This window comes from Pteronotus mesoamericanus, unplaced genomic scaffold, assembly GCF_021234165.1.
Source record: "Pteronotus mesoamericanus isolate MK-2021 breed Mesoamerican mustached bat unplaced genomic scaffold, CSHL_Meso_final contig_121, whole genome shotgun sequence".
NCBI lineage: Eukaryota > Metazoa > Chordata > Mammalia > Chiroptera > Mormoopidae > Pteronotus > Pteronotus mesoamericanus.
In genome coordinates, this window is record NW_026555046.1 from 666723 (window position 1) to 691319 (window position 24597).

General features: G+C 36.6%; 1 protein-coding gene and 1 non-coding gene across 2 annotated transcripts in view; both read left to right on the forward strand.

The window, feature by feature from the left end:
• The window catches only part of MRPS9 (mitochondrial ribosomal protein S9), a 44910-nt gene extending 27366 nt beyond the window's left edge, over positions 1-17544 (forward strand). The window contains exons 6-11 of the mRNA XM_054585738.1: positions 5055-5140; positions 6905-6980; positions 9569-9737; positions 10672-10780; positions 14637-14806; positions 16666-17544. Of these exons, the coding sequence (XP_054441713.1) occupies positions 5055-5140; positions 6905-6980; positions 9569-9737; positions 10672-10780; positions 14637-14806; positions 16666-16757 (702 nt within the window). The 3' untranslated portion in view covers positions 16758-17544. The remainder of the gene's footprint in view (positions 1-5054; positions 5141-6904; positions 6981-9568; positions 9738-10671; positions 10781-14636; positions 14807-16665) is intronic.
• A 6796-nt stretch (positions 17545-24340) lies between these two features.
• LOC129081001 (small nucleolar RNA SNORA44) lies at positions 24341-24471 on the forward strand. Its single transcript, XR_008530253.1, has one exon. It is a non-coding gene; the product is annotated as a small nucleolar RNA SNORA44 (small nucleolar RNA).
• The last annotated feature ends 126 nt before the right edge of the window (positions 24472-24597 follow it).

The following is a 24597-nucleotide window of genomic DNA, read 5'->3' on the forward strand; positions in this document are numbered from 1 at the left end:
ATATTACTCGTTAAGTCAGAGCATGTCTATAATGCAGTCTTTCCCAGAGTTCAAGAAAGGGTCTCTGTAATTAAGTTAGTTTGGGAATGCTGCTTATTGTGGACTGGGAAACTCAAATATGGAGATATTTATTAGCATTAAAAAGCTCTGCAAAGTCCTTCAGTAAAGAAACCTGTTGCATTAACCCACTGCTCAAACATACTAGATCATGGAGCCCTTTCTACCCAGAACACCTTTTTAAAAATCCCATGAAACTAGTGCTTGGGAAAGGCTGTGCAACATACTGAAAACACTGTAAGTTGTCAAAGAAGTGTTTATTGAAATTTTACACAAGCTCCCTCTCCCCAATCTTTAAGATAAGGTTAGCGCTAAAAACTGCAGTGGAATTTAGCATCTTATAGAAATCTCATTTATATTTTAGGGCAAGTTTTACAGTAAACAGTGGACTATTTTCAAAGAATTTTTATAAATTGAAAGAATAACATGGCCACAGATGAAATTTTTACCAAAAAATGTGTATAAAATTAGAGGATGAAGATGATTATTCAACTACTCTGCTGAATTAAAATATGAAACAAAACCAAGTAATTTTAATTCTAATAACTTATGCATAAACAGGATTAATTTGCCTTTTGAAAGAAGCTCCTGGCTCATTTAGAAAATCTCCAGTTTGTTTTAAATGACTTAGGAGAGAAGCCCCAGCACAAGTCCAGGACTTGGGAGTCACAGAGTTCTCACTTCTTCGTGACTCCTCAGTAACCTGTGGTGAACATTTGAAGCTCTTGATGTAGTGCTTTTATCTGTCAAAATGGAATTAAAATAGTGACCCTTCTCACAGTTAAGAATTGTGAAATAACTACAGCTATGTAAAGTGCCTAGTTTTATAAAGCTACAGACTAATACTGACATATCTGTGTGCTGTTTTCAGACTTGTCTTGACAGAGGAGCTAATTTAGGAATTAATTCAGCAATAAAAAATGCTGTTACAGAAGTATCTTCTAATATACATTTCGTCACATAGGAATAATTACCATTGTATATCTTGCATGTACTAAAAGTAATAATTTTCAAAAATAATTTTTAAAAACATGCAACTTATCGCCTCTTGTTTTAATCAGGTTATTTTTATAATGGTATAATTGTTCTAATATATGGTGAGATATTACTTTGAGTAGTAAAAATACATGGTGTCTGAGTTACAAGCATTTTTATGTAATTCTCGTAGGTGTGTACTTTCCCAGAGTACTTTTCTGTATGACCTACATATGAGACTATTTCCTTTTTATGTTGAGTAGCATTATATGATATGTAAACTATGTAGTATATTATTTTTACAAAGTGATAACAAGGGTCTACAATAGAAATATGTCCCTTGAATCTTTGGATAAATAACAGAAACCATGAAAATGAATTATATTTATATTTTTTCATTTGATTTTGTATATGCCAGTAGCCAAAAAATTAAGAAGACTGTTATTTAGGAAATTGACTTTCTGTGATTCTGTAAAAACAATATTTTGTGTGTTATTTTTCTGTTTTTGATCTAGTGTCTTAAGATGATAAGTATTAGTAGGATATGTATAATTGTATATCGGAATACAGTTGACTTTCCTGTACTACGCTCCCAAGAAATGTCATTCTTTTACCCTTCTGAAAATGGAATTTCTACAGGATTAAAATAACCAAAACTGATTTTAGAAGACTGAAATCAGATCTTTAGACCAAAAATCATATTGCTCACACTTTTGGAAGGGTTTAGTTTAAGCACTTCTTTTCTGCAACCTGAGCATCTGGTATTTTCAAATTAAGCACCTTCTAAATTTGACTCATACATTATGGAAATCTGATGACACAAGGGTGGGTAGGCTCACTTTGATTTTATGAAATATTAATCATCACTGTGATTAATGATTCAGCATTTCACATCTGGGTTATTCCTGTCATATTTGAAAATTATACTATTAAATATAGTATATAAACTTAGCGTAGGTGGGTCATACCAATTCTCTAGTGTCCCTTAAGAAGTAAGTGGAAATTTAACAGTATAACGAAAACTACCAGTGATAACCTGTGATGTTGACAGTTCCTGGCATATTTTATACCCTCAAGGATTTTTTGATGTAAATTAGTATATATTTCTTCAGGGAATGGAAGCTATAGAATCTGCTTTCCAGAGAACTGTTGTTTCTAACCAAGATAGAATCTGAAGAGTGATTTTATTATGTAGAAAATAAAGGAAAATAGAAATGGTGCACCAATAAAATTGCTTCTCGATTATTAGACTCTTGAATGCCATACCTTACCCCTGCTGTCATTTGTTGACCATTAGCGTAGGTCAGGCACTGTGCTAAGTAGTTTGTGTATATTTTCCTATTTAAAGAAGTATAAGGGGTGGTTTAATGAGCATTATTTAATTTGAAGGATTACAACCATCAAAGTGTTAATTACATTTGTCATAAATGCATAGAATTTGCCATGTTTGAAATTTCACATGTACTTTTCATGGGTTGTTTTCTCACACCCTGCACTTTTCCTGATTATTTTACTTACACTATTTATAAATTATTATGGAGTTAAATATAACACTGGATGGTAATAGCATAGTGAAAGAAAATTTTAAGAAAAACAATGGACTGAAGGTAAAATTGCTCAGATGTCACTGGAAAATGAAGATGAATTTAGCAGCCCAGACTTTGACTTGAAACTTGCCTGTGAAGCAGGTTAGTTATTTTAAGTCGCCTTATTATTCCTGAAAATTAAATAGACCCTTACAAGCAGGGGAGGGTATCTTATTACTGTTGCTGATGTTCTCTTGGATTTATATTTTCTTAGCTAAATTTGAAAGACACAACATCTCTGAATTATGTGCTCAGAATCTTACTGGCACCATGCCTTTACTGGAGTCCCCAGACATAGCAGTCTCTGGCTGGGGTCTGGTACACAGTAGATGCTGTTTGCACTGTGTCTCTCCATTTCATACCAGGATTTATTTTGTGGGTTTTCCCCCTTTATTTTGCCTATTCAGAGCACTTGAAAATTGCTTTCTCAGAACAGAGGTGCCTAGAAATTTTTCTGATACGCTGTTTAGTTGAGAGTCACAAACTACTATCTGCGCCTTTAGAAATGATTGAGAAGTACCCTAACTGCAACCAGTCAAATGAGGCTTACTAGTTCTTCGGAGACAAGCTGTAAAATTTTAAGTTGAATAGCAGGTACATGCTTTATATGGATTGTTGACATTAGTTCTTGCTTTCTTCAAGGTGGACAGGTATTTGTTTTAAATTGTCACGTACCTTCTAATGCTACAGCTGATGGATTGGTACCTTGAATATAGTTCTAGAGATAGTTATCCTTAATAAGGGCACTAGAATCAAATTGACTTAATTTTTCCTTTGCTCTCGCATTGAACTCAGCTCTCCCTAGTTCTAATGTGCAAATGCAAACTTTAGTGCACATCTCTTGGAGGCATCATTGAAATGGATCCCTCCACAGAGGGTCCTTATCAGAAAGTCTGGTGTGGGACCTGCAAATTCACACATACCAGATTTAGGCTTGGATGCTGCTGCTGCTGCCGCCGCCGCCGCCGCCGCTGCTGTCCTGGGAGTTAACCTTTATGGTTCCTGAACTAGTGATTGCTTTAGTTTGTTTGAAATACTCATACCCACATTAGAATATGTAGCTCAGGCCCAGTTTTACAACTTCTGACTGCTGCTGCTCCTTTCTGTTTCTTTTCTTTGTCTTTACTCACCAATCAATTCTACTAGCCTTACTGAAAGACAAAATAAAACAAAACAAAAAAATGCTCTTCTGAGTCTCCTCAGCCACAAGAAATGAACTTTTACAGCCTTACCACTGAGAATTTTTAGCCCATTGAGTATAGTCTCAGCTTTTGTCACCTATATTTATGAAACTCAAAGGCTCAGTGTTTACATTCTTTTTTCTTTCTTTAACATTTTTTCCCCACGAGAGAGATGAAGTCCTGAAAAGAGGTTATGGAATGGAGATAATAAAATGCAAGTACTGGTGAATAAAAGACAGTGGCAAAGGGACACTTCTATTAGAACGAACTCTTTATTAACAACATAGATGTGATATGGCAGTCTAATCAGAGCCCTTAACAAACTGCCCCTCAAATTTGAAATGATTAAGGCTGAGATATGGATGAACATATCAGTAATAAGTTGTGTCTTCTGACATTAGCTAATGACATTGGAAAGTGTCATGATTAGCGAGAAAAAATGTCATTTATATCATGTCTAATTCTTTCTTTGAAACTACCTATTTTATCATTAGATATTATCATGGTAAATAATAAATGAATACTCACATATTGGATGTGAGTCTTCAAATACTTAAGTTTGTTCAAACAAAAATGAAATGGGAGACAATTGCATTCTGTTTGTTGTAGACTCATTTTCTGGAAAATATTTCACTGATAATCTTTATTGCCAAGTTCTAACAAAATGGCAAATTATCCCCTACTTGCATTACAGTTTAACAAGTGTTATATATTCACATACTTCATTAAAAAGTATATTAACAAATCAGATAATTAAAAATAAATACTATAAAACTTTTTAAGATACACACTATATAGTGAGGACTTAAATATTATGTAAATATATATTAGATAAGTAGTTCAGGTGTAAACACCATAACTTTTACTGGTTAAGTCTCTAAGTTTAAAGTGGATGTTGCTATATAAATTAAGATTGTTTTCTATTGGAAATTTTTGTTTCTATTTGTGGAACTCCAAATAAAATATTTTATAGCTTTGTTTTGTTTTGATCTACTGCACCGGAGTTGTTTCTTATAGAGTTACTTAAAAATCAGTTAATGTATGCATTATATTAGATTCTCATTGAAATTACTCTCCCATTTTTAGTTCGAATGCAAATTGTATAATTAAAAAGTATCTTCAGTATTATTTGCTGTGCAGCTGTGTAATTTCAGGAGGTCACTTTCAAAGTAAGGGGGTGCTCAAGGAAAATATAAAGTAGAAGTAGTAATGTACCATCTCTCTTATTTTAGCATGTGTATTTTATTTGCTATAGGACGCATACGGAAAGCTACTCAATTTAGAAAAACATAAAAATGAGTTGCAAGCCAAAGGTCTATTTTCAGAAGAAGCTAAAACCAAGTAAGTTCTTTTCTTGCATTAAAATATATGAAAAATTTGGACTAAAATCATGGCAGTTATCATTGATGTTTTTTAAGCATAGCTTATGCCTAAAAATTGGTAAAGTTAGAGGTCAAAATAATAGGTGATTTTTTTTGTTTGAGAGGAAGTAAAAAGGTTATTATTTTTATGTTACTTCACTCCATACTTATACTAAATGGTATTTAATAACTATATTTGAGTATCATCCTTAGAATTTTTGTTTATATGAGGTCTGTCTGAAAAAAGTCCAACCATTGTTTGTTTGTTTGTTTAAGATTTTATTTATTTATTTCTAGAGAGAGGGGAAAAGAGGGGAAAAAGAGAGGGAGAGAAACATCAGTGTGTGGTAGCCTCTTGCATGCCCCGAGCTGGGGACCTGGCCTGCAACCCAGGCATGTACCCTGACTTGTAATCATGTGAATAAAAGACAAAGGAACACTTCTTTTAGAACGAACCCTTTGGTTTTCTGGCCAGCACTCAGTCCACTGAGCCACATCAATGTAACCTGGCAGCCAATGAGAGTGGACTGGAATGTGCATGCGTGAACAATGACAACATCACTGTACTAGTCAGTGGGGGTAATAGACAGTGTTGAATGATCATGTGTACTGTGTGACTGTCGCATTCAAAAGGACTGAGCAAGTAGAGCAATGAATCTCCATCAGATTTTGCATTAAGCTTGAACTCCTCCACAGAAACTGTTCAGATGATTAGAATGCCACAGCTATGGGCAACTGGTGATTGGCAGCTTCATCACAACATACCCACTCATGCATCATATCTCGTGCAGTTTTTTGGTGAAACATCAAATCACCCAGGTGACTCAGCATCCCCAAAGCCCAGATTTGGCGCCCTGTGACTTCTGGCTTTTCCTAAAACTAAAATCACCTTTGAAAGGAAAGAGGTTTCAGACCATTGATGAGATTCAGGGAAATATGATGGAGCAGCTGATGATAATTGGGAGAACTGTTTGAGGTCCCGAGGTGCCTATTTTGAAGGGGACTTAGGTGTCATTGTCCGATATATAGTGTTTCTTGTATGTTGTATCTTCAGTAAATGTCTAATTTTCATAGTACGTGGCTGGATACTTTCTGGACAGGCCTTATATAGCTATATAGCTACACATTTACTTAACTTTTACATGGTCGTAGGTTTTTGTTTTGGGGGAGGGGTTTTGTTTGTTTGTTTTGTCAGTAGTTCAAGGGTTATACTATCATTTTGCAAACAGTGATAGATTAGATCTATCTTCTTGAGCAACCAGTTTTAAATTTTGGCCAGTTTATTCATATATATCTTCTTATGCAAAAACACAAGTCTTTGAATATAACTTGTTTACCTTGGAAGTACTACCCCTTGCCCTTTCTTTGGACTTCATTACTACTTTAGTCCATTGACAGATTAACTTTGCGTCCATAACATCCCCTTTGAAGTAAATTATGAAAAACAAGTGAAATTTTAATTTTTAAGAAATCTTGTGGCTTTTAATATCAAATGATTTCCATAAAGACATGTTAACTCTCCAGACAAAACATTTGCTATATTTGATATTTTTTCTAGAGTAGATTGTGGACATGAAATATTATATCTGAAAAGTAGTTTACTTGAGTGAAATTTTATAGCTATATAATATAGTATAAAAATTTCTTTCCCCAATCAAGAATTGCTACTACATCTGAGATCTTTTGTGATATAACTGGAACTGCATGGTTAATTTAAAAGAGAATCTATGTGATATTTTAACAGAGACCTGATTGGCAGCAGATGGCTGATTAAGGAGGAACTAGAAGAAATGTTAGTGGAAAAACTGTCAGATCAAGATGTGAGTAATTAATGTTTTTAAATTCAAGGGGACCTGTGCCATAGCAATGCAGACTATGGCTGTATTTAGGATCCTAATAGTAATGTTCCTCAGAGGCAGTTGTTCCTTAGATAATTTTTCTTTTTAAAACATATTTATAGTTGATTTCAGCCATGGAAGGACCTTACTTGTGGTCAGGAAGGTGACATGCCTGCTCTCCAGACCCTCCTTATGTAAGTGCCGTGGTGTCCTCTGCTAGTTGTTCTAGGGAAGCATGGTAGACATCATTTTTCATCTCCTTCAGTAAAGCAGATAGCTGATTTTACAAGCTAATGATAAGTGTAAGGAGCTATTATTACAGGTTAAGTAGAAAAGGAATAAAGCAGATGGTTACCTTCATATAATTTACTGCTTTTTGGCTTACCTATGTGCAGTATCTCTGAGGCCACTATTTTTCATCCTGGAATCTGCAGAACCACCTGTGTCAGAATCACTTGGAATGCTGGTTACAAAATACAGTTTTGAGGTTCAGATGTAGCTCAGTTTCTAGGGTTGTCATCCAGAAATCAGTGTTTTTAACAAGCTCGCCAGGTGAATGTTAACGTCCTCTTTAGGGCTCAGATTCTTATTTTGTGAAATGTTGTAATATATGCCAGTATCATCAGAGGAAATTTGATGTTTAAATATTTTGATGTTCTAAATTTAGATTATTTTTGGAAGACTTCAGTGTAGATTAATTTCAAAATTGCCCCAAGAGTTTTTTTCTCCCTTGGCAGTGGCTAACATGTTAATATGTTGCCACCCTGTGTATTTTAAGTTATGTATTGAAATTGCCCTTTTTCTCATTTAACATATTGGATAAATTAATGATTTGGAAAAGTTGCAATTTGCTTAACAAAGGTGTCAGGCATTTGGTGAATGAATGATAGGTCTAGAGTTAATTTCTAACACACTAACCTTGAAATCAGTATTGCTGCCCTTGGATCTAACTGAAAAATCTCTCTTTCCTTTTTCATTGAACACATACATCATTTTATTGTTTCCTCTGTTTCCTGGCCACTTTGATTTTTATAATACAGGTTTGTTTGTTTTCATTTTGAAAACATCCCAAAGACTTTATCACAGGTGTGCATATGTATGTATGTCTTCTGTACATTTGGGGTACTGGCCATTAGAAGAAACCCTGAAGCTGAAGACTGGTATCAAGATGCAGGAGGCAGAGCAGGCAATAACTTCTTAGTTAATAGCGAGGCTCTGTTATACCTGTAGTTACTCCTTAGTAGGTTCACTGGTAGTCACAATGTGTGCGATGGAATTGAGAGAATACCTGAGAACAAAGGATATAGGACTGAAAGGGAGGGGAAATATGAAGCTTTGTAAGGCTGGTACCATAGGTGGCTAAGTAGTTCACCCTTGCTTATAAAATTGCCTTCCCTCTCTCTCTCTCTCTCTTTTTTTTTTTTTTTTTAAGATTTTATTTACTTAGGTTTAGAGAGAGGGGAAAGGAAGAAGAGGGGTAGAGAAACATCAACATGCTAGAGAAACATTGACCAGTTGCGCCTCACGTGCCGCAGCCAGGGACTTGGCCTGCAACCCAGGCATGTGTCCTGACTGAGAATCAAACCAGCAACCTTTCAGTTTGCGAGAATAACACCCAACCCACTGAGCCATAACAGTCAGGGCAATTTCTTTCTCTTTTATTGTAATTTCACAGGAAACAATAATTGAAGTAGCCCTTTTAGTCTTACTGGTGAGATTCTTATATATTTAATGGCAAATTTGCACACTAAAGGCAGTGGTAACAAAGGTGAATATGATTTGTAGGGTTGGCAAAAAACATAAATAAGGTTATCAAAATTAGGTTTCACACTTCATATTAACTAAGGATTTCGAGTATTAGTTGTTTCCTTCTGCATAAACACTTTAGAATGATTATTCTGGCTTCTAATTTTAAGGGGTTAATACCAAGTTGTTTACTTTCTAATCACATGTTCAAGAACTATTAAAAAAAATGCAGAGTAGCAAGGATAATTTATTTCAAGAGGTTGCCCTTTAAGTCAAGTATCTCTTGAATTTTTAAATAGCTTGATTGTTCAGTTTTAAAGGAAATCATAAACATTAAAGTAACACAGCTTGAACAGCTAAAGATATATTTGCCAAATATATTATGAGATATAATTTAAGAGGTACATTTTCTCAAAATCAAACTCTTCCCATTTTGCTATACATAACTTACTAGAAATTATTTATGAAGCTTCTCTAGATACGGTTCTAATAAAAGAGTAGAAATTACACTTGAAGATCATCTAAATTTTGGGGGGGAAATGAATTTAAATCTCAATTTCATGTCATCAATATGTGGAGAAATTGACTTTTCTATGAATGATAAATCTCTTTATTTCTCAGAAGAAAAGATTGAGCACTAAAGATCCAAGGGGCAAGTGCTGCATCTTCATGATATTCTAAAAGCAGCATGAAGGTGCTGAAGTGTCATCCTGTCAAAATTCATCAAAATGAGAAACATTGGAAAGATCAGGTCTATAAAAATAGAAGAAATTTAGCAAATGCAATTACACTTGCATCTTCTAATGAATTTTTATTGTCTGCAGTATGAGCAGTTCATTCGGCTGCTGGAAAGATTATTGACACTGCAGTGTGGTGCTGCTGAAGAAGAATTTTTGCAGAGCTTTCGTAGGAGTGTAACTATTCAATCAAAGAAACAGCTGATTGAGCCAGTGCGGTATGACAAGCAGGGAATGGCCTTCAGCACAAGTGAAGGTAATGACATTCCATGGAGGAAAAATAGATTCCGTGATGATTGAGAAGTTACAGTTACTCTGTCCATTCTATTGGTTTATTTTAGCTACTATAACATTGGATTTCCTCATTGTAAAGATTCTATTCAAAGATTCTTTTGGAAGTTTTTAAAAATAGAACCTTAGAATGTCCCAAGAAAAAATTTGGACACATTCCTACACAATCATCTGAAACCTTTTTATTTTCACTTATTTATGTTAATTATTTTTATTTTCACATTTCAACTGATGGAAAAAATATAATAAAGTTTTCTTATAAAATGAAAATGCTCAGCATTTTCAGAGTCTGCATTATCAGATGCTAAAACTGTGAAACGTGAAAACTTTAGATCTTCACTCACATTTCTCATGTAGGTGTGCAAAGACATTTAACATGGCATAACCTAAAAATTAAAGTATTAAATGAGCTATCTGCAGCTCTTAAAAATTTAACATCATTGCTTTGTCATTTTTAACTAATGTTCTCAGAGGAATGTGACCTTTTTTAAGGATTTCTGTCATTTCTATCAATTATATTTTATCATACTTTGCAAATATTTAAAAAAATTGTATGATTACATATATTCTTAGTGAATATAAAAACACTGTTAATTGGTTGATTTTTTTTTTAAGTTCTATAAATGTTAATTACTTTGTTGCTTGTGAAAACTAACTCAAAGTTACTGTAATGTTACTCAAATGGCAGAAAAAAATTACCTTATAATAAGCTTTATTACATTGATTATGGTGTAGTTTACCTGCTTTATTTTTATTTGACTTGTAGAAGTCCTAGAACTTTTTTCTGTATACACTGCTATATACTGTTATTCAGAAGAAAACACTTTTAATATAGTTTTATTGTCTCAAAGCCCTGGTTTTTCTGACTTTTTACTAATAGAAGTTTTATATTTTCAAAGGTAAAAGAAAGAGTGCAAAAGCAGAGGCAGTTGTTTATGAACATGGAAGTGGAAGAATAAAAGTTAATGGAATCGATTACCTGCTTTACTTCCCTGTGACACAGGACAGGTTAGTGTCTGGTTTTGCTTTTGTTTTTAAAGAAAATATTTCATTATACCTCATGATCAGTTCATTAAGGCTTTTGATCTTCTGATTGTCTTTACCAATGACTATTTCTCTTTACCAGTATAATTTATCAAACTAGCTAGAGGGGGAAACTACCACTCTTTTTTTATGTGGTTTTCAGATTTTTAAAAAGTATTTCTAAAAATTTTTCCTTACTTGAATCTTCCTCTTCTTTTCATTAGCTCCTACTGGAATTTGGGTGTTTCAGATACATCTTATGTTCTAAAATGCAGACTGCAAAAACGTAAAAAAAGTAGATTTCTAGGGTTGGTCATGCGCCAAACAAAACAACAACAAAAACCAGCCTTTGCCATCACAAATATTAGAAAAAATCTGCTCTCACTTTGGATTTTTTCCTATTCAGAGGAAGTAGAGATATCTATATAATCAACCAAAGAAACCTGCCATTTATGCCTTAAAATAAGAGCTCATCAACCTTTGCTTAGTTCCCAGTGCTAAATATGGACAGTTTTATTTTTTTGAACTGTGTATCCCATATGGAAACAGATATGAATCATAAATCGGTGTTATAATTCATATCCCCTACATATACTCGCCTTAGGTCTACATATACTCATCTCGAGTCCCATGCAAAGGCCTATTCTTGAGACAGTTGTTATTTTTCCAGTATTTACTGTTGTTATTCTTATGTTCCCAGTGCTTATGTAAGGGAAAGGGGACCCTGCTAATGTAGTGTAAGCTCCTGTACAGAATCATTACTTCAGAAAAGGATCGTTTATTTTATTTTTGTGTGTTTTTTTGTGTCAGGAAGTAGTCCACTCTAACTCCATTCAGTTAAAAGTAATTGTACGATCATCTTCATAGGGAACAGATGGAGGAAGTTCTTTGCCTTATGAAAAGCCCAAGAGACACATAGCTTCAGCATTGGGGACTGCGAGGAGGAATGGCATTTGACCGATACTTGCCTGTTAATTTGTTTTCAGATACAACTCTGATGATTTAACACAAAGTCTCAATTTTGGCTTGATTTTGCAATTAAAATATATTCTTAGAACAAACTCTTCATTTTGGATTCAACAGACATTTAATAGGGAATGTCTGTGATCCAGTCTTGTTCTTGGTATTGTGAAGATATCACAGCTATTTATCATCTGACTTCTATCAAGAAACTTTCTGCTTGATTGGGAACCCTAAGTGTAGTCTTCATGGGAATGGGTGGCTAAACTGTCTCATCATCTTTAAGAAGCTGTAGGGATTTAGGGCAGCCATAGTAGCTGTGGACTCCTTTCCTCTTGTAGGAGCAGCTCAGGAGCTTACAGGTTCACCAGTAAGGTGACACTGACCAGTAGGAAGACTACTGAACCAAAATTCGGGTGATCTTGGTTCTAGCTCTGTTTCCTAGCTGTGTGACCATAGCCAAGATGCTTAAAGGTCACTTCTAATTGGTAGGTGGGAGTTGACCTTGATCTCCAAGATGCTTGCCTGAAAGTCAACTGAACTACTTACTTATCTTTCCAGGGACCTTTCTTTGGGCTGCTTTTACATAAACAGCAACAGATATTGGGAATATTGACTATGTTGCTTTCCTAACATCTTCAGAAATGTTTTATTCATTTACTCACTTAAACAACAGCCAATTATTACTATGTGTCTGGTACTATGAAATACAAAGATTAATAACCTTTCTGGTTTGGAAAGGCCTTTGCTCTGTCAGTCAACCTAGAAAGAAACTCTAATTAATCACCTGTATTAAAGAAATACATTCCTTACACAGCACTAACCATGCAGCAGAAGAAATGTTATCATTTTAAGCAATTACAGAAAAATAAAAGAAACTATGCGATTATATGTATTTTAAGTTACACACTAATAATAGAATTGGTACCCTTGGAGTAGCATTCAGAGAAGATAGAAATAACAAATTTTTTTGTTTTTGTTTTTTTTTTCAAAATAGCTTTCATTATATAACAAGGAACAAAATAGATTTGATTCTTTTAACTCAGGATTTTATCTGGGATCCCTGAAAGTAGAGAAGATGAATTGTGAAATATTTTCAAGCCATGTAACTATTTTTGCACTTGCCCGTTTGTAGTCAGATTAATTAAAATCAATAACAATATAATTACTTTTTATTATTACCCTTTGGGTATTTTTTCATATTTATAAATTTAGTGTTGTACCTCAGTGTACACCAACTTCTCAACTATCTAGACTTTTCTTAATGGTTCTTTCTTTTTCTAAATAGTTCTTTCTTACCTTGACTGCCATAATGATATATTGTGAGTGTGTGTGCATATATAAATATATATAAAATAAATTCTAAAATGTTAACTCATTATAAAATATAATTTAAATATGTAAAATATAAAATGAAAATTAATTATAAATATAATTGATATAAATATATTAAGTATTTTTTCCTGAATTTTAGTCTAAGTTTCTTTAATAAACTTGTGTTGGGGAGTCTTAAAATTTTAGAAACTAACACAGATAAATGTTTAAAGTCCCAAACAAGTGGGTGACCAGAGTTTCTTTCTGTAATGTTACTAGCCAGTAACTCACTTAACTGTGTTAGGCAATGCAGAGACCTCCCGTGACATGTGCACATTGCAGTCCCACAGATTTTATCTTGGCCTCTATTTCCTTGCTGGAATAAATGAAATGGTGGGACTAGATAATCAGTCTCTAAATTCTCTTTAGTTATTATGATAATGTGGCTATTACTTATAACTGTCCTATTTTTATGACATTCTTATTTTTTATGTGGTTGCTTTGAAACATTTGTTCAAAAAAAACAATAAAGATTTATGTTGTTTCCTTATTAAAACAACATCAATATTGACACAATATTACTGCAAATTCCCATCACCTTTGCCTTTGAAGGTCCTGTTCAGTACATCTTTCTGCACGTCATTATTTTCATACTGTAATCCAAGGAGTGACACTTGAATGTTCCATCTGTATCCATCTTTCGACCTCACTGTGTTATAATAAGCTCTGTTTGGGGTCTAGAAAGCTACAGTGTCAGAAAAAGCAAGCAAAATGCAGTATCAGTCAACTTTCTAAATAAACACTCAGCAGAGAGATTAAGGCAAAGTAGCAAAATCAAAGTGCTTGACAAAGGTGGTGCCTGGCACATAAGTGGTATTCAACAAATCCTTGTTCACTTGAGCAAGAGAAGGTCCAGGGCCACAGTCTGTGTCTCCTTCTCTCATCCTGAGACCACATAGGCACTCACTATTGAGGGAAGCAGGCCTGACAGGAGTTATACAGTGTGTCACGTGCAGTCAGGCAGGTAGCAGGACCCTGCAGCTCAGAGAACTATTAATAGCAACATGTGTTTCGGTGGGGAGAAAAAAGTGGAATGTGATTTCAGTAACTTTAAAAACCAACCATGTCAGGATGAGCATTATATATACATTATACAAATGAATTACAATATACTTTATTTAGTGAGTCCAGATGACAATTGATAACTGTGTAGGACAGCCTATTGATGTTATACCTGATCACTGATTCCAGAGAGTTAGATTCAGTTGATGAATGGAGTTTCCCAAATTTAAGATTTCTTTACAAGGTTATTTTCAAGCCTCAAAAAGTTCTTATGAAGATATAAGAAATCAATGGAGAGATAGTAAGTATATCGCTATATCCTGGAGAAATAAACCTTGCTCTCAGCAAAACATTCTAAGTGGTCAAAATGTGAACCATTTATAAAGTCGTGTATTTGATAATAAACTTAACTGCATTTCTGGTTCTAAATGGTCACAATGTGAACCATTTTTAAAATTATGTATTTTACAATAAACTTAACTGCATTTCTGGTGATGTGCTTTAGAGAACAATTGATGTTCCCTTTCCACTTCCTTGACCGACTTGGAAAACACGACGTGACCTGCACAGTCTCAGGGGGTGGGAGGTCGGCGCAAGCTGGAGCCATACGCTTGGCAGTGGCCAGAGCTTTGTGCAGTTTTGTCACCGAGGAAGAGGTCGAGTGGATGAGACAAGGTATGGGTTGTGGTGGGAGGGGACCCAGTCGTCCCATATTGTCTATAAGTATTTCTTTTATTGTTGTGCTACTTATCTGAAATTAGTGAGAAAACACTCAGTTAAATATGCAGTATTGCAATTTGCTGCCTTCTCTTTTCATGCTCTAGAACCATCACATTTTTCAGTTTCCATTTCTACAAAGTGCACTTGATTTAGTACAGGAAAAGGGAGATACTGTCCGCATTGGGGGCGGAGGGGAGGTTAATTTTGATCTTAAGGCAGAGCCAGTTTAACAGAACAGTTTAAACATTGCTCAATTATGTTTAACAGGTTGATTTTTTTAATCATGAAGTTACAATAATTATTTGATTTAATGGTAAAGTCCTTAAGGTATTTCTTTTCAGAATTATTGGAGATTTCCATTTTTCCATTGTGATATTAGTTCAAATTTTATGTTGTCTCACTTTGTGTGACCCCATGACCTGATTGTGGATACAAGTGTGAGAATAAATATGCAGTCGACTTGTTCATTAGGGCTGGGTGCTGTGTGGTCTGGACCTGTCTCTTACACATTAGCTGCAGCTCCTCCCCGTTCCCCTGCTGTTTCCCCCAGCCACTGGGTCCTGATGCTGTGCCGCAGATTAGTGCTGCCTATGGCTTAAGATGGTTAATTTTTAAGCCTCTTAATCCATTTGTTTACAACCCCATTTTGTGGGGTTCATATTTCATCATTAAAATAATTTGATAGGATCTTAACAATTCTGCTAGTTTGAGTTACTGTGCATATTGAAAATTAATAAAGCATAATTACTTGTAATTTAAAGTAGAATTTAGACAGGTCTTGTCTTCATTTTGTTCAAAATATTATTTGTTTTATTCCATGCCATTTAACTACAAGTAAATTGCAAAAGCTATGGGTATATAATAAGCACTTGAAGTTTTCCTTTGCTGTATGGCCATTATATGACCCCTGATGAACTACTCTAACCTTGTACACAATAAAAAGATGTGCTAGAGTTGGAAAAGTTACAAAAAAAAAATGAAAAACTGTGGTCTATTTACATCTTTATAAAATCAATTTTAAGAGCTTTCTCATCACTGGTATTTTTGAAATCTGTAGTTTTTACTAATTACTGTGACTCCATCCACAACTGGGATGCTTCATTTGAGCTGTATACTGAAAGTAATGCCTTAATTGCCCAGAAATCATAATTGCTCCCGGTGATTGATTAGGAGAATGGAAGCTTCTATTTTAAACTGACTTTATTCTTCTAGAATAAACAGCTTATGCTGAGGTTACAACCCTAAAACTTACTTTTTAGATTCTGAAACAAAATACCAGGGATATTATCACACAAATTAGAATAATAAGATTTTTTCTCAAATATATTCAGTAAGTCATATTTTAAGTATATGTAATATTCATATATACTGTTAATATATGATATCTGTATACTTTCTCCTACGTCACCATAGAGGTGTTTCTTCTCTGCCTCTTCATTACAACTTTCACATAAGTAATGATAATTATGCAGGATGAATTCCATTGGAGTGAAGAGTGACTGCCCACACAAGAACAGCTTTATCTGAAGTTGAATAAGTTTAAAAACCAAAAAGGAATCAGTCCTCACAGGATAAGGAAAGTAGACCATAACGTACCTGGTGTTTGTCTCATAAATTGGAAACATATCCTAAAAGAGTGAAAGCAAACTGTTGTCATGAGATTTATACCAGGCTGGTAAATCCTTGTAGGTCTGCTTGCTTTCCTCTATTTTTTTTTCTCTAACAGTACCTATAAATTCGTGGAGTTCACTCCTTTTCTACCTGGCACCATGCGTTTTCCATGGTTTGTAACGGCTTCTCTTTTCATGCTGCAGCCGGACTACTTACTGCTGATCCACGCATCAGAGAACGGAAGAAACCAGGCCAAGAGGGAGCCCGCAGGAAGTTCACCTGGAAGAAGCGCTGAGTGTTTGCTCAAGAGAGGAGAGGCATGCTGTGCGTGTGCCTGCATGTGGTGAACACACAGCGTGAGGGCAACACTGTCAGACACTTGAGCTCTGAGATTATTTATTTTTAAATGCTACTTTGTAGAGGTTACTTTATAAAAATAATTTTTTTAAATGTTTAGCTTCAATCTGCTGTTTTATTTTTGAAACTTTCTCAGAAGATAGTTTTAAAAGAATAATTCATAGAATGTTGGCATCCTAGGCCTGAAGAGAACATTGAGCAAAACCCAGTCAAGTAATGTCATTTTGTAGACAAGCCACATTGCTAATTTAATGATTGAGCTGGACTTGAACTCATTTATCTTGATTCTGTTGTTTGCCCACATGGTAATTGTTTACAACACAGTTTTCACCATTGAGAAATGAGAGTGCTTGCTCAGAAGGATGAACTAAGTTGAGTGCCTTTGTCAGGAGCTCAGCAAAGCTGGAGAGGGCTGAACTGCCAGAGAGCTGATTATGATAACAAGCCAGCCTTGCTTCCCTCAGCCCCTGGCAGCTACCACTCTCCTGTTTCTATTTTTCTGCATATAATTGATGCCTTGCAGTATATGTCTTCTGTCTTGCTTACTTTATGTAACATAATACCCTTCAAGTTGGGTACACAGTTTCAGTTATAAGGTAAATTAGATTGGAGGATCTAATACAGAGTGGTTACTGGTTGGTAATACTATATTGTATCATTAAAATTTGTTAAAAGGATAAGTCTTTAAGCATTTTCAACCAAAATAAATAAATAACTATATGAAATGATGGTTGTGTTATTTAACTTGATGTCGGGACTCCTTTCACAATTTATACGTATGTCAGATTATCACATTGTACACTTTAAATATATTACAATTTCATTTGTCAATTATACTTCAGTGAGGCTAGAAAAAGAAAGCAGGCCATGCCATCAAGATGGGGTCATTATAAGGACAAGATGTGGACTATGTGACTGGAGCAGGAGGTTCTGGGTGAGGTAGGAACAGCTGTGAGAGTCCAGTGATGGAGTCAGTAAGGTGATTACGCCATCAGGTTGCCCACGTGGCCGCAGCCGCCTCCTGTTATCTCAGTGTAGCTACTGAAGAGTTCCCCTTTTTACTCTCCTGGTGTGCTGGTCGAAGTGTAAGTTATATGGTCACTTGTAGATTTAGGAGATCTGTGATGAAACTTTGAAATATTTCCAAAGTCTCGTGTATGTGTTTCTTTCTGGGCTCTATTGAGTCATTGCTCTCATAGATGCCCAGAAGGGTCCATCCTGATGATATTAAGAACCCTGGCATAAGGAGGGTTTTTTGCTTTTCTTAAGGAAAATAAGCCCAGTCTTTTGTGTACAACACTGTACCCAGCAGGTGAAGTAGAGCAGGTGTTGGTAGGATGCTCAGGTGAGAGGGTCTGCACCAGGTGGGAGCAGGTAGTCAAGGGCTGTATCTTCAGTTGGCAGGTGGGTAATGAGTGTCTACTTTATTATACCTTCCAGAGGTGGTACACATGACGTTTAATCTATTACATGATAAATAAAAGGCCATCCTGAAGACCATATGTAGGTTTCAGAACACAGTCTCTGGAGTTTATGTGTGACCTTGGGCAAGCTGACCTCCTTACACCTTGATTGCTCATGTGAAAATGAGGAGAATGGCCGTGCCTCTCCAAGGACGACAGGGGTCCGCTGAAGTCCATGTGAGCAATGTAGCCCATAGGAAGTGCTCTGTAAATGTTGGTTTTGATTCTCATCAAAAATCTTTCCTTGACCTCTGTCATTTGGTTAAACAAAAGCAGACAGTAATCCAAAAGTTAGGGAAGAAATAGAGATGATGATGTAAAAGGTGGTTTCCTTGAAAGAATGACAGCTGTTCCATGTTTTTCCTCCTCTTTTAGCACTGTTCATTGACTTGACTACAGAAAAAACAAAACATGATAAAAATTTTTGAGTAATTTAATGTTGTAGACTAAGTGTTTCCATATCTAGTAAAACACGTAGGGTAGACTCAATTCAGGAAGCCCCCCAGACACTGAATGCACTCAGCCTCTCACAAAGCCATCGGAACCACAGTAGGCAGCAACCAGTGAGGAACTTACAAACATAAGGAAGGATCAGTATGTGGTATTTTATAAAAATTGAAGTCAAGTGCCATTAACAGAAAGGCTGTAACATTCCATGAAATTAACAGGAAAAGAACCATAAAAATAAAAATTGCTATCATCAAATCATCTTGCAACAATTACTGCCACCTTCTTTGGTGAACAACTTGTGGGCTGCAGAATTTATTCTAAGCCTTTGGTTAAATACAATAAATTCATTCCTAAAAATTGCAAGTAATCTTTGAACACCAAGCTGTAAAAACTACTGAACTTCAACACTGAGCAAAATCTTTTTTCTAGCAAAAGTATTTTTTCTAGCATTTCACAGAAAATATAAATTACTGAGGTGCAAAATGTGATAAAATTTTTAAAAGAATTCACTTCATATCGCTGTTACTTTTCCTTCAACACAGGCCATTAGCTTTTAAAACTAATCAATACAATTAATGTTATATCAAAAACAAGGGAACCACAGGTAGTATTTCTTTAGAATTAGAAAACAAAGGTCATGATTTATGGAGTGAAGGCCTGTGTTGACCATGTGTCTCTGGCTGACTCGTGAGGGAGTGGCCCTCTCAGGGTTAGTCACTTCCTAGAGATGGCTGCTGGTGTGCCTTTCACGTGCAAACCAACTACTGCAGTGTCCAGAGCCCAAACTACTTCCTTTATCAGACTTTTACACTCCAGGCCACCATCCATCTACTCCAATCACCTCAAGGCCTGGTTCCAGACAGCTTGGGACAGCGCCCGTGCCCCAGAGCCCACTGAAATTATTCACACTAGCTGTTCTGAGCCTGCTTGTCCTGCCTTCTGTGTCTCATGCCTTGGAACCAACAGCCGAAGGTCTCCCCAGAGTTTTCTGCGTGCTCCCTCTGCCTCCTCGCCAGCCCTGGTGCTTCTTGTGTGGCCCTGCACGTGTGGTGGGCTCCTCCACTGTGAAGAACTTTTCAGTGGCAGTTGTCTCCTGATCTGTTGGCTGCACCATACCTGAATAATAGTGTAATAAAACCAACATTTTAAACAAGGCCTCACCTTTCAGACAGGCACTGTTACCACAATAAAATACAAAGATCATAATGTAACTTTGCTGTGTTAGTGCCTTTTGTTACTTGATTTTTAGTCATGAAACATTTACCAAGGTTATTAACATAGACCAGAAGAGTTCCTTCTAGGAATTTTTTTTTTTTTTTTTAAGGAAGGTAGGAGACCCTGTTGTGAAAGTGGTAAATTTATGTATTACTTTTCCTTAATTCCCTGCTACTTAAGCTCTAACAAAAGTTAGGGCCACTTCTGGGTCTTCTATGAAAATTGTTCGTGAGAACTTCAAATTTATTCTTTTCATTTTCCCAAGACTTAATTGTACTTCTAAGCAAGACTGAAACCTCCCCAGGCGTCCAGCTTCAGGGTGAGGTCTTTCCTTGCCAAGAATGAAAGGTTAATACCAAACTTCCTAGTAGCAGCACTGCATATCCTCTCCACGGAGGACACCATCATAACTTGTGGAGCAAACTGTTTCCCCACTAGTAAGTGGAATTTCTCTCATAATTTCAGAATATTACTTCTTTGAAGTGAGGGGAGGAAATGGTGGAAGGAAGATTTTTTTTCCATAGTGGTGTTTAATAAAGTAAATGAAGCTGAGTATTTCATGTCAGTCAGTGGTATTAAATTATAAGAGAACTCTCTTGGTTGCAAGTAGCAAAAGCCCAAAACTTGCACTATTTTTAAACTGAAAAAGGGAATTTCTTGGATGGGCATCTAACCTACAGAGGAAAGAGTTCAAGAGCCACCCTGGAGGAAGGTAGCAGTGCCTTGGGTGTCAAGGATGAGACACTCCCAACTCAGCGCCCTCTGCTTCCTTCACTTTTATGCAGGCCTCTGCTTCTGCCCTCTGCTCAGAAGGAAACACTCCACATCAGCCCCACTTCGCAACTCACTCCATCTCTCAGTGTTCTTCCAAAACATGCCAGGAACTCACTCCTCTGTCTCAAACTGGTTCTTGACAGCTGGGACCACATTGGATTCCAGAAGCTTCCACTGAAACCAGATGGCTGACCTCAAACACACAGAGCCATGGGGATGACTGACACGCTTTTATTCAGGGGTGGGGCAGTCCGCCCTTACCGCAAGCCACGTGTCCCACTGCGGGAAGTCCTGACTCCCTTGCATACTCAATGTACACAAAGCCGGCAGGGTTCCCAGGTATCTGTAAGGGAGTGTGATTCTGCACATGGAGGCCCATTCTGAAGGCTAAGTGAATACTGCCAAGTCACAGTTACCCAGACATCCGGGTGAGGAAACCTGACTGCATTTCCCCTAAGGGTTACAAAAAATAGTTTTTTCACCATCATGCTTACAGTCTAAATAGAGAACTGTAACAAACACAAAAAACAATTAGAAGGCAGTTAAGTCCCGCTGGAAAGTGGCTGTAAGTGTGATAATGACTCAGAGCTGAGGGCACGACCCGGGCAGAGGCAGGGACCTCACCTGTGAGGTTGGGCTCAGAGCCGAAACTTGGCCAGGGGAGCGTCCCTGCTCACATCTCACAGGGCTCTGAGGTTGGGGAGGCCTGACACGTGCTCAGGAAAGCATGACTGCTTTCACCGGGCCTCTGCTTTCTGGTCTGAAAAATGGAGACAGTATCCCTACTTTGCAGAGTTCTGTGGATCACTTAGAGAACTTAGGTGAAATACCTAGCGGAGTTTCTGAAAGGGACAGATCCTTGGTGAATAGGTCTTACCAGTGTTGACCCACAAAGTCAAAACCTCTTGGAGGAGAAAGTGAGTCCTGACCCTCAGGTAGTGTTTAAAGAGGCACATTCATTTCACCTCACCTCCTGTTTTATCGGGCCTTTCATCCTGAGAAAAGCATCAGTAGGAATCTTACTGTCTCAAGTGGAGAACTTAGGAACATGTAATCAAACTTTGCAAACCAAATGTTTCCCCAGGGAGGCCACATAAGGATGTGAACTAGTGTAAGACCATAGAAGGTCTGGTAGTGGGTTTCAGGGTCCCACTGGTGTGCATCCACCCCTGACATCCACCCCCTTGAACAGATCAAGAAGCTAAGGCCCAAGGAGATTGTGGTTACCCTAATTTCTTTGAAAATGTTTTGAGTTTTTATTCTAATCTGCTAACATAATGTAAAACTGAGTGGCTCTCATTCCTGAATTGTGTTGAGACAGTGATTCATTTGAAGTGAAAAAGGGCCTATGATAACTTTCTTTTACGTAAAAGAAATGCACATAAAATGTGCTTATATTTGACTTTTAAAATTTACATGTACATAGATCTCTCTACACAATGAAATTATTGATAATTTTTTACTTTATTCTTTTATATATGGCTTGAGTTGCTTAAAACTTATTCATAACTTTTATAACAGGAGAGAATACAAAGTTTCCTCTGTGAAAATGACAGCGTCCAGATTCTAGTGATTAGTTTTCTGTTTAACCACAAGATGGAGCAGTTTACAACTGAATAAGCAACTAAATGAAAAGAAAGGCAGAAGAGGATGGGATTCCTGCCCCTTTCTTAAATTCAGTTTGGGAATTCATGTACATTGTAATGCATCTTGAAAGCATCTGACATATTGACTGTATCTTTAAATCCATCTATTGGAGCCAGTCTTTGAATTCCAACTTTTTTATATGTATATTTCAACTTACCATTAATTACCTTACACATTAAGTTAGTTCCTGTTAATCAAGGGTAAGTTGTTTGAGAAGACTAGACACCGAAGTCATAATACACCCTGTCTTAGCAACAGCTTCTAATGAAGGAAAATTCTTGCATAAAAAAGTATGGTATCCATTGCTTACACCTCACGCTGCCCTGCCCCTAATATAGAATGGCTACTATTTGACTTCCAGTTGCCACGTCAAAATGAACATTTATATTAATGTTGTGAACCCTAACAAGGAAAAAATTCTGATATGCCCTAAATAAAAGTACAGCAGGCCAGAGGGTGAAAGGAAGAGACAAGAGGGGTTAATCAGTTAACAACTGCAGGGGAACGCCAAGAAGACTGCTCACATTTCTAAGTGAATGCTAGAACTTTGAATCAACTTTAAGGGGGCTATTTTTGCAATTAGCTAAATAGAATACCCAGGTGCCACCTATCACCAGGCGCCTCCACTTCCTGGTTACAAAGTAAACTTTCTGGACTGTTGCTCACAACTACTCCAAGGGAGCACACACTTCTTCCTCACAGACACGGTTCCTGTCCCAGAACTAGCACCCCTTCACCTTCTCCCACCCCCATGTCTAAGCCAATGTAACTTCTTTCAAAATGGCTTACATCTTTTGTCTGCAGAATGTTAAAAGAGCCTCTCAACCCCAGAATGGGAGGCATGCCTTCTTCATTATCCCTGCTCCTGGGGGTTTAGACTGCACACCCCAGAACCCGCTCCTTCTCTGGCTAGCATATGGCTCAAAAAACCCTTTTGTTCAGAAAAGCTTTCAACCATGAAAATATTTTTTAACAACCATTATTAAACTCTCTAAATGTTATTAAAAAAAAATTTAACTCAAAATAGAGGAAGACAAACATTAAGAGATAGACCCCCAAACAGCATGTTCAGGACTGTTCCACTCTGAGAGTTGGATGAGAAGGCTGTGGTAGCAAATGAGAGTGTGTTGGTGGGCTCTGCTGGAGACGTGCCCAGTGGAAGGAAAGCTACACTGGCCATGTGCTGCATCCACATGGGAAGAATAGTGATCAGGAAGAGGCACCCATTACTGTTGACACTCAGTCTCCACATAATATGGGAGGGGCTTCTAATGGAATCACTGCATCACGTAAAATCCATCTTACTGGACTCTAGTGCTGAGGGGAAAAATTCATTTTGTTCTTTTTACAGTAGAACAATAATTAATAACACATAAGTCTACTTGTTTGTTGTTCTAATCAGAATGACAGTGCCAGGAATCAAAGGGAGTTTTACAAATGAAGAAAGAAAAAAAAAATCGCCCATAATCTTACCATTATCCCCAACCAATAGTGAGTATCATTTTTAGGAATTATATTGTAGTGAATTTATATGGAAAAGCATGTTTCACATCATTGTAATTAGAGTACGTGTACAATTTTAAAATTGATTCCCCATTTACTATCATAATCATCTTTCTGTGTAGCTATAAGGTTCATAATTATAATTTTAATGACCTCATAATATTCCATCCATTGAGCATATGTTCCATAATTTACTTAACTAGTTTCCATACCATTAGCTGCATGTGCTTTTAAAAATAACATTGTAAATAATATGCCACAAGCACATGGTATGTATGTATGCTTTTTCATTAACTTATCCCGAGGGTAAATTCCCAGAACTAACTTCATTGAATCAATGGGTATGACCTATGACTTTAAACCTATTGTCAAATGACTTCCAAAAGCAATTTGCCATTTCCAAGGTGTGACTGTACCAGCTTCACTGTGTCTAGATTAACGTTGAGCATTTTCATTTCCAGACTTTTTGCAGCATGTTTCCAAGGGCTGTGGCTGGTTGTAGCCACGGGATCTCCAACTGTATGCGAGAGCAACCTGGAGAGACTTTGACAGCTCAGGTCAGTGTAATACCTGCAGCTGCCACTCACCTTTGCTATAATGTCTCAGGAAAAAGAAAAACAAAAAACAAAAAAACTTTCCCACTATCTCTGCCCAGTGAACAGATGGCCATGCTTCCCAGCTCTTCTGCCCCAGGGTGTCCCTCCACAGAAGGCTCATGCTTGCACC